Here is a 16,661-nt window from a genome sequence, read left to right as displayed (position 1 = left end):
TGTCTAGAGTCTCTGTGGACTTCAGAACCATAGCTCAGCTATGACCTCTTCTCTGAAGCTTCCCCTGGAGACCTGAGAAGTCTGGGCTGTTCAGTGTCCTCTAGTCCTGGACTGACAACAGACTGGAAACATCTTATCTTTCCTGCCGGACTGTGAGCTTCCTCAGGACGCGGGCCTGGGATGTGTCCACCCCCCATCCCATAGACCTCAGACTTTGCACTTTCTTGGTGCTGCCTGTGAGGGTCTTGGAGGGCAGCCGATTGACTTCTTAAGAACGGACGATGTGCAGGGTACCGAGCTGACTTTATTTAGAATTTCAACCGTGTTAAGAATTATGAACAGAAATTCCACAAGCAGACACAGACGATAAGCTCTGAGGCCTTGGAAATGTACCAGTCTGAAAGCGTATTTTCAGAGCCACGTTCCTCTGCATCGGGGGTCAGACCCCACCGCTGAATTACAGGGGCGCATTCTGGGGTGATCTCCCTGTTCTGCTTCTCCTTGCTCCGTGCCCCCGCCTTCATTCGTCTCTTCCATCTTGCGGCAGGAGAGGGAGACCTTTTCATTAAACTCTGGTTCCCATCATTTATCTAGGCTGACCTCCCGTCCTCTTGGCTAGTCTGTTTTCCTCAAGGGTCTTGGGGCTTGTAATTCAGGCAGACCAGAGCGCTGGGTTGCTCCAGGAGGAGGTTCATCGTTGATAGGAACAGAGGTCATTATGAAAGCAAAAGCAGCCTGAACCACCGCCCTTCGAATTTCTACTCGTATTCGGTTTGTATGCTCCTTGCTCATTGCCCATGGACCTTTAATGATTTTCCTGTCTGGGAATTTGTGAGGATATGAAGTTATAAAACTCTCTTTCACACTGGATTAGTACCTGGCAGTTTCCACAGGTGTTCTCACAGCCATGGTTACATGTAATCTCTGCCCCAGCAGGAAGAAGGAGATAATATTAATTGGATTTTATAGATAAGGAGATAGAAGTCCAGAGAAGTGACAAGCTTTGCCCGGGATGGCCCCGCAGAGCTGGCGAGAGGCAGCGTGAGATTGGACTCCCCGGTTGAAGGTGTTGAGTCTCGATCCCTTTCATCATTCGCGAAGGAAAGAATGGAAGTTCTCCCGCGTGTCACCCACGACATAGCTTTATTATAAATTCCAAATGGCAAATGCTCACGGAGTGCATGTTAAAATGGTAAATAAAACCACCTCCAGGCTAATTATCTGATTTGGGAATTGTCCTAGAGCGTGTCTCAACTTGCTTCCTGCCCTAGGTCTTCCCCGCTGTGAATAGCCTTCCCCTGTCCCCTCTCTTCCTCCCTCCCTTCCATCCATCCTTCCGTCCACTCGTTTGTTGACTCCTTTGGGTGGCATTGTTTGGAGTCCTACCATGTGACAGGCTCCGTCCCTGTGGTCTCCTTCACAGTCTGGTGAGAGAGAGGGAAAAGCAGCCAGGCAACGGTGACTTTTGCATCCTGATGCTCTGTCAGCAGCGTGAGAATGTGACTGTGTCTGTCTGGCTCTCCACAGCGTCCTGGGGGTGCGACCTGCGTGGTACATTTCTGTCGGCTGAAGAGAATGGAGGGCCCCAGATCTCAGTATCACCTGACAAATATTAAAAATAACCGTTGTCACTCTCTCATCTTCAGGAGCGAGGCCTGGGTGGGGTAACTGTGTAGACTCTGCCTTGGGGGTAGAAGTGGTAAATCGAGGCATCTTGCTCCTCTCTCCTACCCAGGGAGTTTGCCCGTTGGAAGGTGAGGAACACAGCCATCGAGAGGAGAGACCTGGTCCGCCACCCGGTGCCCCTCATGCCAGAGTTTCAGAGGAGCATCCGCCTGCTTGGTCGGAGACCTACCACGCAGCAGTTCATCGACACCATCATCAAAAAGTACGGCACCCACCTCCTCATCTCGGCCACCTTGGGAGGTAGGTTGGCAGCCGCTGGGCCAGAGCCTTGTGCCCCTGGGCCCGAGTCGGAGGGAAGGGTGGGGTCTCCTAGGATCAAAGCCAGACTAACATTTCTTCCACGGGACGTCACTCAAAAGCAGCTATCGCCAGAGAAGCTGCCTTGTCTTGGTGGCTGTGTTCACATCAGAGCCCTTGATTCCCTTCTCTGGGGACCGTCCAACATGAGTTGGCGAACTTCTGCGGAAGTACTAACTTCTGGACCTTCACCTTGGAATTAGCTCAGTTCGTCAGGGGTGCCTCCTCGGATTATTGGATTAGTTCCTTTGGAATGCAGTCTAATCTGGGGAAATGATGAAGCTTCAGATATGGTTTAGAGGATTGCCTTTGTTTATTTAAGTCTGCTTGAGGGACTGATAATTTGAGGTTATCATTTTACAAGGAGGATATTATTTGTATCTTCTATGGGCTTGGAGGAGGTTAATAGGAAAGCAGGCTAATTGTTCCATCCTGCTTAGCCTTACCCATCTCTCCCCATCACGTCCAACCAATCTCTAAGGGAGTAAGGAGAGCAGGAGAGGCTAATAGGGAAAATATACATTTTTTGAAAGGGGGGATATAGTACAAGCTAGCATATGCTTCTGGTTCTTGCCTACATGCAACATTTTACATTATGAGCTACAATCCCTTGGACATCAGTTTCTGCCACAGGGACCAGGGCCACTGAATTTTGAGACAGGCTTTTTGCTGGTGGAGCTCAGCATCTCGCACTCAGAGAGCTGCTAGGTTGCATGTAGATTTGGCCCTTGCCAGTTAAACAAGACTGATGTCTTGGCAGAGGCAAGGCAGGTGGACGGAGGCGTGATCATCTCATTCTATCTTCTCCTTCAGAGGAGGGCTGAGTGTCATGGGGGAAGCAACATTTTAGTTCGGCAGGAGTCGGCCAGGCACCAGGAAGGTGGCTGCGCTTTCGAGGCTGAGCACACAGTGTACACTTGGAAGAAGCCCAGATTAGGAATTTGATGACGTCGGGAATGTCGGGGGAGAAGCTGGTTGGGCAAACTCATCCATCTGCACAATAAGAAAAGCCAGTGCTTATTATTTGCCAGCAGTAGGGCTCCCCTGTTGCCGGTAGTCCTTAAAATCGGCAAGTGTCTTCCGGATATTTCCATTGTCTAGCTGAGGAAGCGGGGAGCTAGGAGAAAGGAATGGCTAGCAAGTGACAAAGCTAAGGGTTTCTCTTATTTCTGTTTCTTGTTTTATTTATTTAAACTAAAAACAAGCAAAGCACAGTTTATCCTAAGTTTTTAACTTTGGGTTCTCTGTCCACAAAGTCTGCATCTTTCTTTTCTTTTCTTTCTTTCTTTCTTTTTTTTTTTTTTTGACTCAACATCCGTTATCTCTTTAACCAGCTCATTCACCAACCCCCTCACCCCACCCATTCCAAAATCAACCCACCAGTGTGTATTTGTCACCTGTTGCTAGTCAAATACTAAGTTTAGTAGGACTTTGAATGTTAGAATGTGTAGTATACATTCTCTTCTATTGTAAAGTGAAGACGAAATCACCTCGTCATTGAGTGTTTCATTCACATGTGCCCCTTTCTCTTTGAACTTCTCCACATCCCATTTCACTTGAATTAAAAAAAAAAAAGAAAGAAGAAAGAAAGAAAGAAAGAAAGAAAGAAAGAAAGAAAGAAAGAAAGAAAGGAAGAAAAGGAAAGAAAAATATATTGCAACCAATTCAGTCCTTCAGTTAGAAGCTGCATTCTGTCCGAGTCCCTGGAAATCCCAACTAACAAAGCCCTTTCTTCGGCTGTGAAATATATTTTTAATTTCTCCAAGGCGGAGTGGTGAATTATTCACAGAGCCTTGTTCCTCTTCTGTTTTTATAGCACAACATTTTAAAATATGCAGAACTTTGGACTGAGTTCCAGGGTTGGACAGCAGGCCCTAAATGCTTCCTCAGTCCTCAGCCTGGAGGAGTGGGGAGCAGGAAGGGGAAGAGATGCACTGTTGATTGAACACAAAAGTGCCAGACACACCCTGTATGTGGTCCTTCTGACATCCTGTTTTCACTCACTCATTCATGGAACAATGGTTTTTGAGGGCCTCCTCTTGCAAAGGGAGCGGGGGAATGGGGTCAGTTACAGTGAATAGAAGGGCAGGCTCTGGAGTTCACCTGCCTTGGTTCCAGTCCTGTCTCCTGGTCCACGCCAGTTTGGGGACACCTACTTTAAGCCTTGGTTTCCTCTTGTATAAATAGACCTGCATATTATGAAATTAAATAAAAGAGGTATTAAGTGTGCTGAGCACAGTGTTGGGCACCAAACAAATTGTTGCTATGGTTGGTGGTGTTTTATTATTCTTACTATAAGTATTTGTAATTTCATGGGAGTAAGGAACAGGTGGATTTGGGATTCATTCCTACCACTTACTCGTGAATAGGAGACATTGAGAAATTCACTTTTCACCTGGATATCCGTTTTCCTGCCTAAATGCAAGAAGGTGCAGAACATGTTGTTCTGTGTAATTTTTCCTAAAACGAACACCATGTTCATTTAGAAGAAATGCTCTGATAAGCTGTTTGAGGTGTCAGGTGAGTTCCTAAGGGCATGATGAAACAACAAAAGATGATCTTAAGCTGTCCCATGGAGGACAAGTACATGCCTTTATTTGGCTCCTGAGGGAGAGGTAAGAGGAAGGAAAGGCAGCAGGAGGGCCGACCCCTGCCCACACCATGGGGTCCTCAAAAACTATGGGGTTTTTGGTGAAATGGATTGAACTCATAATGGACTTGCTATGCATGATTTTTCTCACAGGCGGTGGTAAGGGGAAGAATCGGGGGTCTAGAATGACTTAGGAATACGAGGATAGCCATTTCCCTCCATCCCTTAGAAGGAAACACCTTGTAGCCAGGTGTTTGTGTGATACGTATGGTCGAGTTGGCATGCGTGGGACTGGACGCCTTGCCCAGCAGACAGATGTGCACAGACGCCTCCCTAGATAGACCTGGATGTGAGTTCATCTGTGTGCAGACATACATACACCCACAGTCCACATGTGCATATACAAGGGACTCCTGCATATAGAAAAGATGCCCAGTATATGTGCACCTGTGAGGTTGCACATATATGAATGCGTGTGAGTTACATGAATGTCTTTTTATGCACGAAAGCTTATGTTTTTGTGCTTATGTGTACTTTTGTGTGTCTACTCATTATTCCCCACCCTGCATTTTGGGAAAACTCCCCTGGGCTAAGGGAAAGGAACAAAGTCACAGAAACTCAGAAGGGAGTCGGGAAGGATGCCCCTGGGAACCCCAAATCCGGACATTCCCCTCCTCCACACAGGATAAGTATCCCCTCTACACTCACAAGGTGCAGTGCTTGGCTGCCATCTCATCCCCATCCCCTGTGCGTCTGAGTCCCACTTTGTCCCCCTCTGAAAGAGGTGGTGCAGAGAGAGAGAAGCAAATCCCCTGGAGGACAGAGAGATGGAAGAAAGGCCTATGTGGGGTGAAGAGGCAATTTGCAGGAATGCCCAAAAGGAAAAGCAACTCTAAACAGAACATTCTCTTAATAAACAAGAAATTAAGTCTTAATAATGCAGCAAGAAGCCCATTAACCCCTCTTGATCTAAAGCTTGCTTCTGCCAGTTTTTAGTCCAAAGGGAGCTGTGCCTGTTCCACCTTTTCTTCTGTGGGTCCCACGGAGAGCCAGCGCTGACACTTGGAATATTTATTTCCTCTGCCTCCTGGCTCTTACTTCTAGTATATTCACATATCGAATCATTTGCCCCTCCGCTAGCCATTCAGTTGTCGATCCATCCATCCATCCATTCATCCATGCCCCGATAACTGAACATCTCTTCTTCTGACCTAGGTGAGACATCAGGAGCATTACAAACGAATCCATAGAGTCCGTATTCTACCGGGCCACCACCCACCCTCCTGGAATTCATTGTCTAGGTACACACAGAGTCCTTTCTAAGTTAAATCTATTCAGGTCACTGTGGATTCTGAAGGACGGAAGATCACGTCCTCCCACATTACCAGTGAGACTTCACGGGGAAGTGCAAACATCAGTGTCTTACTCTGAACTCAGGTCTAGGCATGTGGGAACCAAAGGTTAATTTTGAGGATGATGAAGCTTCTCATGAGGAGATTTCAGTTAGTGCTTCAAGCAGATGTGTCACTCTATGAACACTGTAGATTCAGTTGACTTCCATATGTATTCATCTGATCATCTGCAAATTACATGGCAGTGGAATAAGGAAGGCCATTTACCTCCTCCCAGACCTCACGGTGATTTTCCTCTAGCCAGGGAGCCGGGCTATTAAGCAATCACCAGGAAATGTGGGGGGTGAGGCATTGGAGAGAAATGAAAGGCAGGGACCATGTGGTTAGAGCCCTTGATCTAGTTTAAGTAAAGAGTGGGGGATTTCGGGAAGGCTTCCCGGAGGAGGTGCTGTCTTAGGTGACATCTGAGGGAGGAGTAAAAGTTAGCCAGGAAGTGGGGAGGGGGAGAAAGAAAGAAAAGAAGAATCCCCACCATGAGAAAACAGGACACACTTGTGCGGTATTGAGCTTAGCTGGAGAGAGTGGTGAGGGATGCAGCTGGAGGGACCAGAGCATCAGGACCTTGGAGTCCACATTCACAGCAGGAAGGCAGGCACCCTTCTTCCAGGCTACATTCCACTGTCTGTATCCTTTCCCCTTTGCTCTCTGTCTGGTATATGGAAATGGTGCTCTCGCATCCCTGTCTCCCTGCGCCAGCATTGTCCTCTAGAAGTATAAGCGTGAGCCACATATGACATTTTAGATTTTCTCACAACCACATCTTTAAAAGCAAAAAGAAAGGGAAGAATAGAAAAATAAAAAAAGAAAAATAGAAAAAGAAAGGGAAGAATTTTATTTAACATGATATATCCCCAACATGGGCATTTCCACTTGTAATCAATAGAATATACTTAATGAAGGATTTTATATAATTTTTTTGTGTTTTCAGATGTTGGAAATCTACCGTGTAGTTTACACCTATGGCGTGTCTCCATTTGGATAGCCATATATCGAGGGCACGAGAGCTACACTTGATGGGTGGCTCTCATATAGGACAGCATACTTGTAGTCACTCAGCGACTCTAAAACAGGGACAGTATGTTACTCAACTGTCACCCCAGTGCCAAACTACTCAATGGATGCATGCTGAGCTAAATTGAATGGACAAGATAGAGAGTCATGAGAGGAAGTTGATTGAATCTCTCTTGGGGTGAGGGCATGGTTGGGTAAGCTCACCAGAAAGATGGTGGCTCCCTGGGTTCTGAAGAGTGTATAGGAGTATGCCAGGTCAAGCACAGAGGAGGAAGGTTAAGAGAAAGTGAGAAAAGTTGGATAGGAATTCAACGGTCAGATAGGAGAGGGACAGAATGGCACTCTAAGCAGAGAAAAGCATTTGAGGCTTGCCCAGGGGAGGAAAATAAGCAAGAATACATCATGGAGACAGAAGGAATGGTTTCGGTGAAACTCATGGAGGGAGATGGCAGTGAACAGACAGACTGGAGGTTGCGTGTGTTAAACTGAACAGCAATGGAACAGAATTCTAGAAGCAGTCATGGAGGGACCGGAGGCACAGGAATTAGTCTGTGGGTCGGGGCTGTGCGCCCTGCCTCGGATAATCACTGCACCAGAAAGGAATTTTTTTTTTTTTTTTTCCTCTTCAACTCAAAAAGTAATCAGCATTCTAAAGAAATTTCAGTGATCTTAGAGATCAGACTTTTGTCCTCAGAAAGTATTGACAGCGTTGTTCTCTGATTATCCTATTTTCTTGGGTTGAGTAGACAGGAGGATAACTCTCATATAAGTGATATTTTACATTAATCAAGTAATGGTCATTGACGTTCCCGTGTGTGTGGCAGGCGGGGTTCAGGTACTTTCTGTAGTTGGCTAATGTAATCCTATGACAGCCCTGCCCCCCTCCCCTAGTTTTCACCTGGAGAAGGGGAAGGGTGGGGAGGGTGCGTGATGGTTCATACAGATGGTGCAGACCAGGCAGTCCTGCTCCAGAGACTGCTTTTTACTACGATTCGAAATGAGTTTCATGATGACAGTGAACCGGACCCTGTTGTAGGAACTCGACCAGTACCCATTAATTTATTCTTCTGAATCGCTCTGTGGAGTAGGTGCCATTCTTCCCCTAATTTTGTTAACAAATAAACTGAGGAACAGGGAGGTTAAGAAACATCTCAAGTTCACAGGGAATAGAAGGTGAAACCAGACACATCATGGTCATATCTGTTTATTAGGTATTTCCAGATCCCCCTTTCTGAAGTTCTGATGAAACATCTTATTTCAAATGAAAAGGGACCAGAAGGCAGTGCTGTTAGTAATCTGTGCACTTATTGCAAAGGAAAACGTAATGGAATAAAATAGATGAGTCTGTGCATTCACCTCTCGTTCTGTTTCTCCACCCCCACCTTCTCCTTCTTCCTCTCTAATCTCCCTTCCTATACCTGACCTTCTTGCCACGTTCTGTCCCTGCCAGATGCAGCTTCCTGTCTGTGCATTGTGCTTGCAGAACCACAGTGCCTGGCTCCTGTAGGTAATGAGAAGATTTATTGATTGAACTAAAAAAACACTGATGTATTAACTATTTACTATCTACTATATCCAGGCACTGGGCTTCGTGCACAGAATAGGGCACTGGTCAGTGTAGATGGTGCCCGACCTCACTCATCTGACAGTTGAGTTTTTGTTCTCTTTGAGGCACCCAGTTTTCCCTCTGTCTATCCATATGTGTCTTTAAAGAATGTCTTCTCTTTCCCTTTCTCATCGATCTGCCTCTTCAGCCATCCATCCATTCATCTATCCATGCATCTGTCTGTCTGGGAAGGGATGCAGCAGGAGAAAGAGAGACAGGGGAAGAGGAAAGAAGGAAAGAGTAGGAAAGGGGAGGAACTGGATGCGGAGGAGAAAGCAGGAGGAGGAAAGGAGTATCCAGGGCAAAACCATCATTTTACAGAAGGAGACGCTAAGTCTTAGGGAGAAAAGGTGGGTTATGTTGTAGATGATGTTGGTGAGAACCACGTGGTGGGTTGATAGAGGTTGAACTTGACAACTGAGAGTCTTTCCATGCCCTTTGTCCTCCTAGGGCTTAGTGCTTACAGCCGCTTCTAGACGGTTTCTCTTTCACCGTGCTCTTGATTTTCAGAAATAGAAGGGAATTTGGGCAAGATCAGTGGGATGGTCAAGTCTATTGTCAGCAGCCAGACCCTGGAACCTTTCCTCCCACCCCACAGTTCAATAGGCTCCCTGAACTCCTTTCCTTTTCCATGCAGGGGAGGAGGCCTTGACCATGTACATGGACAAAAGTCGCCTCGATAGGAAGTCAGGGAATGCCACCCAAAGTGTTGAAGCTCTGCACCAGCTTGCATCATCCTACTTTGTCGACCGTGATGGCACCATGAGGAGGCTCCATGAGATCCAGATATCAACTGGAGCGATCAAGGTAGGCTTGAGGGTGGACTGGGTGGAAGGTTCTTAAGACAGCGATACTGCACATGGGTATTCTGAGACCCGAGGGGTCGATGTGGTCCCTGTCTTCACACCCATGAAGCTGACACGAACCGCGCCCCCTGCCAGCCGCTCTGACTGAGGTGGTCAGAGGCCCTGTAAGATCATGAACACTGCCATCAGGGTGACCACATGTATTGCTGCAGTAGCCCTGGCTATGGTCATGGCATAATTGTCAACAATCCTCTCATTGATTTTTAGGCTCCCTTTCTAGGTAAAAAAACAAAAACAAAAACAAAACAAAAAAACAACAAACAAACAAAAAAACCCTGAGGCTATGGTGGGTAAATGATTTTTGCAAGGATCTAGATCTAGCAAGAGGCAGATTACTGATGCTTAGATGAGTAATTTGTTAAACCCTTGTGTTTTCCATCCCATTTCTCATCACCCCCCATTTTACAGATGGGGAAACTGAGGTCCAAGAGCTAAAAACTTTTTTTTATTGCCCCTGTTCAGGCCTAGACAGCTAGAGTACCCGAACAGGGACCAGAATTCTACTCGCTGGACTAGGCATCAGCTATTTCTGTAATAGAATTTCAGGCTTTGTAGGTCATAAGGTCAAGGTTGCCACAACTCAACTCTGCAGCTGTAAGGCAAAAATCAGCCATGAACAGTGTGCAAACAAGCGAGTATGACTGTGTGCCAATTATTATTTACAAATGAGGGCTCTCACGGGCTGACCCATACTCCTCTGCACCAATAGTATCCAGTATACCCTTCCAAGACTGTGGACGTGCCCCATATTCGTGGCCAAGACAGTGGCCATTAGTCACACGGGGTTAGGGAGCCCTTGATATGTGGCTACTGAGGACCCAAGTTTTTAAGTTTATTTCATCTTAATTTTCATTTAAACAGACACATTGAGTCGAGCAGCTCTAGACTTTTGATTCAGTGCCTCAGAGCAGAGACACTTAAAAAAAAAATGGTTCTATTTTAAATGCAATAAATTCAGGGATTACCTTTCTAAAGAGAACGAGGGAGGAATTTTTGATAAAAAGAATTAGTTTTTCTCGGGGTTTCAGTGCAGATTTTTTGCATCTCACATTTTCTGAAACCCGATTATACCTGCATTCTACTCCTCAATCTTCGATCTAATTTCTTCTGAATTAAGTACAGACCTACCCTTATATTAAGACTTTCAAAAATATCTCTAGGGAAAAAGGTGTGTGTGGCCGGGGTTGGGGGAGTGGGTAAGGCGGGTGATTGAAGGAGACACAGGCAGAGGTGTTAGAAATTGACCAAGAGAAGGGAGTGAGTTACTGAGGAGGGAAGTAGGAAAGAGAGAAATAAATCAGATCGACAAACAAAGAGCCAGCTTATCCAAGAAGAATCGCCTCTATTGGGGGGGATTATGTTGTTAGGGAACTCGCCACAGAGAGACAGATCTTTATGAAGCCATCAGTGTCGGAGTGAAGCAAAGGCCTGGTTTTCATTATCACCAAATGGTTCTCTACCCTCCCACCCCCTACCCCGGATGGGATGTGGAATTGAGATATTGAAGCTCTGTCAGAAGATAATCTTCTTTTGTGCACCCTGGAAGTGCAGCCTGCCTCCTTACAAGGAATTTCTCAGAGAAATAGCACAGAGACCACTCAAGAAGCCATTTTTAGATCACCACTGTCTTCCATCCTCAGTCTGGGACTTGGATTTTTCTTGCCATTTCTTGACACTACGTCAAGACCCAGCTGGCCAGAATTGTCCCACTGCCAGCTGTGTTTAAGACTAGCAGCTGACCGGAGTGAGGAAGTTCTGCCAGTAGCTTTCTTTCCCAGGATCTCCTTAGCGAAATGAATTGTAGTTTTGAGTCTCGCTCAATAACAACTATGTTAAGATTATAGGCCAAAAAAGGATATATTGCTTAAAAACCAACACCTAATAGTCCTCCTTCTATATACTGTTTCTGAAGTGCTGACCACTCCCCAAATAGGATCTCTTTACCTATTGAGGTGGGTAAGAGGATTCTGTAGAGGTGAAGTTGAGGCTGAGGAGGGGAAAGTTACTGACGCAATGTCGCAAGGTTTCCCAGCCGGAGGAGGGCACAACTGGCATTGGGAGAGTGCGGAGTCCTGTGGCCGTCCTTACAGGCCACGCAAGAACCGATGCTGTGCCTTCCCAGTGGGAAGCAGACCTCGAAAGTACCTGATGAATGATCGTGTTAAGTCATGGAAAGTCAAGGTGAAAGGGATGAGAAACCTCTTTTCATCCTAAACCATGCTTACTTCAAGGTTATGAAACGTCTTGTAGAAAATGGTGATAACGTCATTGTTCTTACCTAATTATGCGTATGTATCCATGACCCGTTCTAGAGGTTTGGGGTAATACAGTGCCCGTGGTTGAACATAAGCCACGTGTCAGGCACATCCGGCCATCATGCCTCGTTGCCCAACTTTCCTGGAAAGGATTTACTAACCTCGGGTCACAGAAGCTTAGAGAAGTTGAGTGACTTCCTGAGGTCGCACAGCAAGTTCACAGCCCTCTTAGCATTTAACACGGATTCTCCCAATTTCAAGGCACGTGCTTTTTGAAATATGCTGTAGTGCTTCAGTGTATTAATTCGTATCATACTTAGAGTGACCTTGTGACATGAGAGCCAGGGGATGGCTCCAGTCTATGAACTTGATTGCTCTGCTTCCCTGACGTCCATTTGGTGATAGCCCAGGCGTGGCCTTGGCTATGGCAAGGTGCCATCGGCTCAGACCACGACACTTTCTCTGCCAGCTCTGCTCCACTGAGGGCTGACTCTGCTGGGCTCTGTCTGACAAGGGCACCTGTCTCACACCTGTCACCCTCATTGTCCACTGCAGGTCACAGAGACACGCACCGGGCCTCTGGGCTGTAACAGCTATGACAATCTGGACTCTGTGAGTTCCGTCCTTCTGCAAAGCACGGAGAGCAAACTGCACCTTCAAGGTAGGATGCCTGTGGAAACTGGGGACCAGAGAGCGTAGAGGGGAAGGAGACACTGGGGATTCTGAGGAGGCACGATGTGGAGGGAGAATGGAGAAGAAGAAGAAAGACAGAGAAACCGATAAAAACGAAGAATATGGAAATGAAGACAGGATATGATGCCTTTTTAAAATTTTAACATATACAGGACATTAAATTCATGGTTATTAATTAGTTTTCAGATATAAAGTATGAAAATGTGAGCTTTATCTGATTATTTTGATGAAAATGTCTAAACAGTGTTATTTATAGATGCTCCAGACCTAATATATATTAAAGTTTCATATCTTACCGTCAGAATTTCCTATATTATTGTGTTTGATTTTCAATGTATTTTGGCAGGTGTTATTTGAATTCTAAGAACTATGGAGCATTTTATAGCATTGTTGGTTCTGTGGAATCTTCTTTCTCCTTATTTGGTAATCATCTGTGGTCTTTAATATATTTATACACACATATGTGTGTGTGTGTGTGTGTGTGTGTGTGTGTTTAGAGTTTACAAATGGGAACACTCAGTGCTGGCTGGGTGTACAGAGACAGACACTTGGGCACTGCTAGCAGGAATGCAAAAATTATGGGATTACCTGGGTGATATATATAAACATGTATTTTTTTTTTTAATATCTTCCTATGTACTCATGACCTGAAGGAAAATCAACTCTTTAAAATAGTCATTTTACCCCTCTTAATTCATGATGAAGAAGTGAGGAGATAATAGGAGAAAAAAGACAAGGCTTTGAGTACAGAAAGTGTTATTTTGAAAAGCATAATTTATCATAGCAGCAAAAATGTAAAGATCTGAATTTCCCACATGAGGGGACTAAGCCAATGAGGTAACTTCCACACAGTATCATATTAGGCAGGTATGAAAATGTTACGTATAAGAATTTCCAAGAATATATGAAAGCGTTTTTATCTGGTGTTCATTTAAAAATGGGTAGTTTCTGACCGAATATATGGCAGGATCTTAACAATGCGAAAGGATAAGGGAAAATAATATTGCAAGGGAAGATGCGGAGATGTTAAAAGAGGTTACCTTTGGATGGTGGGGTCGTAGATGATCTATTTTGGGCTTCCAGTTCTTTTTCTAACTTTTCTACAATGATCATTTATTAACTTTATAGTTAGGAAAAAAATGGCATGCTTTAACTTTGAGCAGACTAAAAACGTGACCTTCTAGAAAGGTATCTGATAAAGGTGATTCTGAATGTCAGTGGGAGGAAAGTGCAGTTGAGATTGGCAGGTGGAGCTAAGCAGAGCCTAATATGACTTTTATATTCTAGTTCCTTGGCAACCCTTTGATTCATGCTCCTGTTACAGGAGATGGTCGGAAACTGGTGCAGGAAGGGCTTGGTAGTGTCACTTGGGAGCACTGAACGAAAACTCCTCCAGGTATTTCAGGCCAAGAAAGAGGCTTAGTGTTCAAAGAAAACACAACACAACCAAAAACCTCAAACACACAAGAAATAACCCTGTCCCCTTTAGTGGAGAAAAGAGTGGACAGTGGGTTTGGTAATTGCCTGATAAGAAAATAGATAAGAAAGATCAATCTGCCTTGGGCGTGCCAAGATTTTCAACTTACCAGTTCCTTGTGCTACCTGCGGCGACCTTGTGAAGTGAGAGCAGCCTTTGAGTCCGCAAGTTTGGCTTCCGCTTGCACTTGACAACCCCACTGTGCATGTTGGCAGTGGAGAGACCTGTGAATTACAATCGGAGTAAATTTAGAAGGGATTAACACGATGTTCCCAGGAGGTTATTAAGATCTTAGGGACTTCTGGAGGCTGATTAGCCATGAAACTAATGAAGCTCAAGGTTCAGGGCTTCCCCACCTTCTGTGTCCCCAACTTTTTTCATTCTAAATATTTACTTCCACAATTTAATTTGAGTTCCTTGTCTCAATAAGCAATTACGGTAGAAGCCTCAGTCTTCCAAAACCCAGGTCCACCATTGGTTACATTATTAGAGGTATGTCGTCCACCCAAAAGGGGGTGATATCCTTTTCCTCTTCTAGATTGTTCCAAGGCCACCTGGAGAATTGGGTCCAAGTCTGGGCATCTAAATGCAAGAAGGGGACTAAGAAGTTGCAGTGTTCCTGAAGAAGGCTGTTGTATAATGAACAGCTCAAGAGAGTTGACTTGGGGCAGTAGGATTTGTCTGCAGATACCCCAAGGGCTGTCTTGCAGGAAAGATAGTCAAATTCATTAATGTGGATAAAATGAGCCAAACCTGATATGCTTACAGGAAATGATAAGGATCCCAGCTTTCAACAGGGATGAGATAGATCTCAATTTAAGCTCTGTATAAAAGAGATCTTTCAGTGCACATTCATGCCCAAACCTGCAATGCTCTGCTGATGTAGGGGGTGACTCTCTGTTAACAGAGAGTTGTAAGTAAATGACATTTGGTAGAAATGGTACAGATACTTTTTTTTTTAAAGATCTTATTTATTTATTTTTTAGAGAGAGAGAGCACAAGCAGGAGGAGTGACAGGCAGAGGGAGAAGCAGGCTCCCTAAGCAGGGAGCCTGATGCTGGGCCTGATCTCAGTACCCTTCAGCTCAAGACCTGAGCTGAAGGCGGATGCTTAACCCACTGAGCCACCCGGGTGTCCCTGTTACGGAGATTGTTTAATTGTCATTCCATTGGGTTGGGTAATTGAAGTAGATGGTCTTAAATTCCTTTTCATTACTGATTCTAGGGTTTTATAAAGACAGTGAATCACCCAACCTTTATAGAGCCTGACCACATACCAAATCCAATGCTAAATCCTGTGCATGTGCCCCAATCAGTTCAACTCAATTCATCAAGTATGTACATATATAGAGATACCTTCAAGGATATCTATATAGATAGACATATTTTTTTAAGACTCCATGTTGGCATTGAATTAGGCATAAGGATATAGTGCTGAACAAGACAGGCACAGTTTGTGTCCCAAGGAAGTATTCACTCTATCATAGAAGATGGGCTTAAACAAATAATAATGGGCATAAGGAACTATAGTGGGGAAAAATCCTGGGGCTTCCTTGTACCAGACAGTATAGAGACTGAAATGACTAGGGAGTCAGAGAAGATGCATAGGATGAAAACTGGAGGATGAAGAAGAGGCAGGGGTGTGGATATGGAGGCAGACAGGGTCTTCACAAAGGAGCACAGGAGGAAATGAAAATGTTTCAAGAGTTAAAGCAGAGACACTAGTGGTGGGAGAGACCAAACAATCCTTCAGATTCTGGAAGCATCTGCATCACATTAATGACTTGAACACTCATTTGATGGTAATGGGCACCATGGAAGGATTTTTGAAAAGGAGGTAGCATGAAAAGGTTGATATTTTTGGAAGATCACGGTGGCGGTCGTGTGGTCAATTACTTAGACAGGAGTAGACTGGTGGCGGGTGACCAGTGAGATGGGACTATTGCAGCAATCAAGATGAAATGTCACAGATTCGGACCATGAAGGTAACAGCTGGGGTTGAGAGAAATGGACCAATTTTAGAGTTACTTAGCAGGCATCATGACCAGAATTTAGTGAGAAGACCATGAAGAATTTGGATAATCTGGTGAATGGAGTGTGGGGATGAGACAGAGAGGAAGGGCAGGGAAATACATAAGATTCAAGGTAATATGGAATATAATAGAGATAATAAAAATAATGCATACCTTTATGGAGATTCAGGAAACGGAATAATTCACTCAGACTGGCTAGGGAGAGGAGTCATAGAAAAAAGAAAAGAAAAGAAAAAAAAAAGCCTGAGGAAGAATAATATTCTCTTGGTGGAAGAGAAAACAAAACAAAACCTTCTTAAATATAAGACAGAAAACTATCTCATGACTTTTTGATCGGCTCGTATTTATTCACTAGGATACAAAAAACACTAAGTACCAAGAAAATGATTGATGCATTGAACCACATTAAAATTAAGAATTTCTGTTTATCAGAGGCTGCTATTCATAGAATAAAATTGCAAACTGCAGAGTAGAAGGAAATATTTGTGATATAAGCATCTGACAAAGAACTCTTGTGCAAAATATATAAATAACTCCTAAAACCAACAGGAAAGAGGCAGACAATCCAGTAAGACACGAAAATGGGTAAAAGACATGAACAGGCATTTCACAAACAAGACTCTTAAAATGGTAGATAAACATTTGAAAAGGTGGATTAACTTTTCTAGTCCTTGGAAAATGTAAATTAAAGCTACAATTCAGTATTTTGACACAGCTATCAGTCTGCTTCAAATGA

At 44.6% G+C, this 16,661-nt stretch overlaps 1 protein-coding gene across 2 annotated transcripts in view; it reads left to right on the top strand.

Moving 5' to 3' along the window:
- Positions 1 to 16,661, top strand: part of BRINP1 (BMP/retinoic acid inducible neural specific 1) — a 168,609-nt gene that overhangs the window by 103,914 nt on the left and 48,034 nt on the right. For both annotated transcript variants that reach the window (XM_082696731.1, XM_082696732.1), the window contains 3 exons: positions 1,736 to 1,926; positions 9,240 to 9,409; positions 12,279 to 12,384. In XM_082696731.1, coding sequence (XP_082552857.1) covers positions 1,736 to 1,926; positions 9,240 to 9,409; positions 12,279 to 12,384 — 467 coding nt within the window. The remainder of the gene's footprint in view (positions 1 to 1,735; positions 1,927 to 9,239; positions 9,410 to 12,278; positions 12,385 to 16,661) is intronic.

This window comes from Mustela nivalis (assembly GCF_964662115.1).
Source record: "Mustela nivalis genome assembly, chromosome: 13".
Taxonomy (NCBI): domain Eukaryota; kingdom Metazoa; phylum Chordata; class Mammalia; order Carnivora; family Mustelidae; genus Mustela; species Mustela nivalis.
Note: the sequence above shows the minus strand (reverse complement) of the source record. Positions and strands in the feature narration are given on the sequence as shown.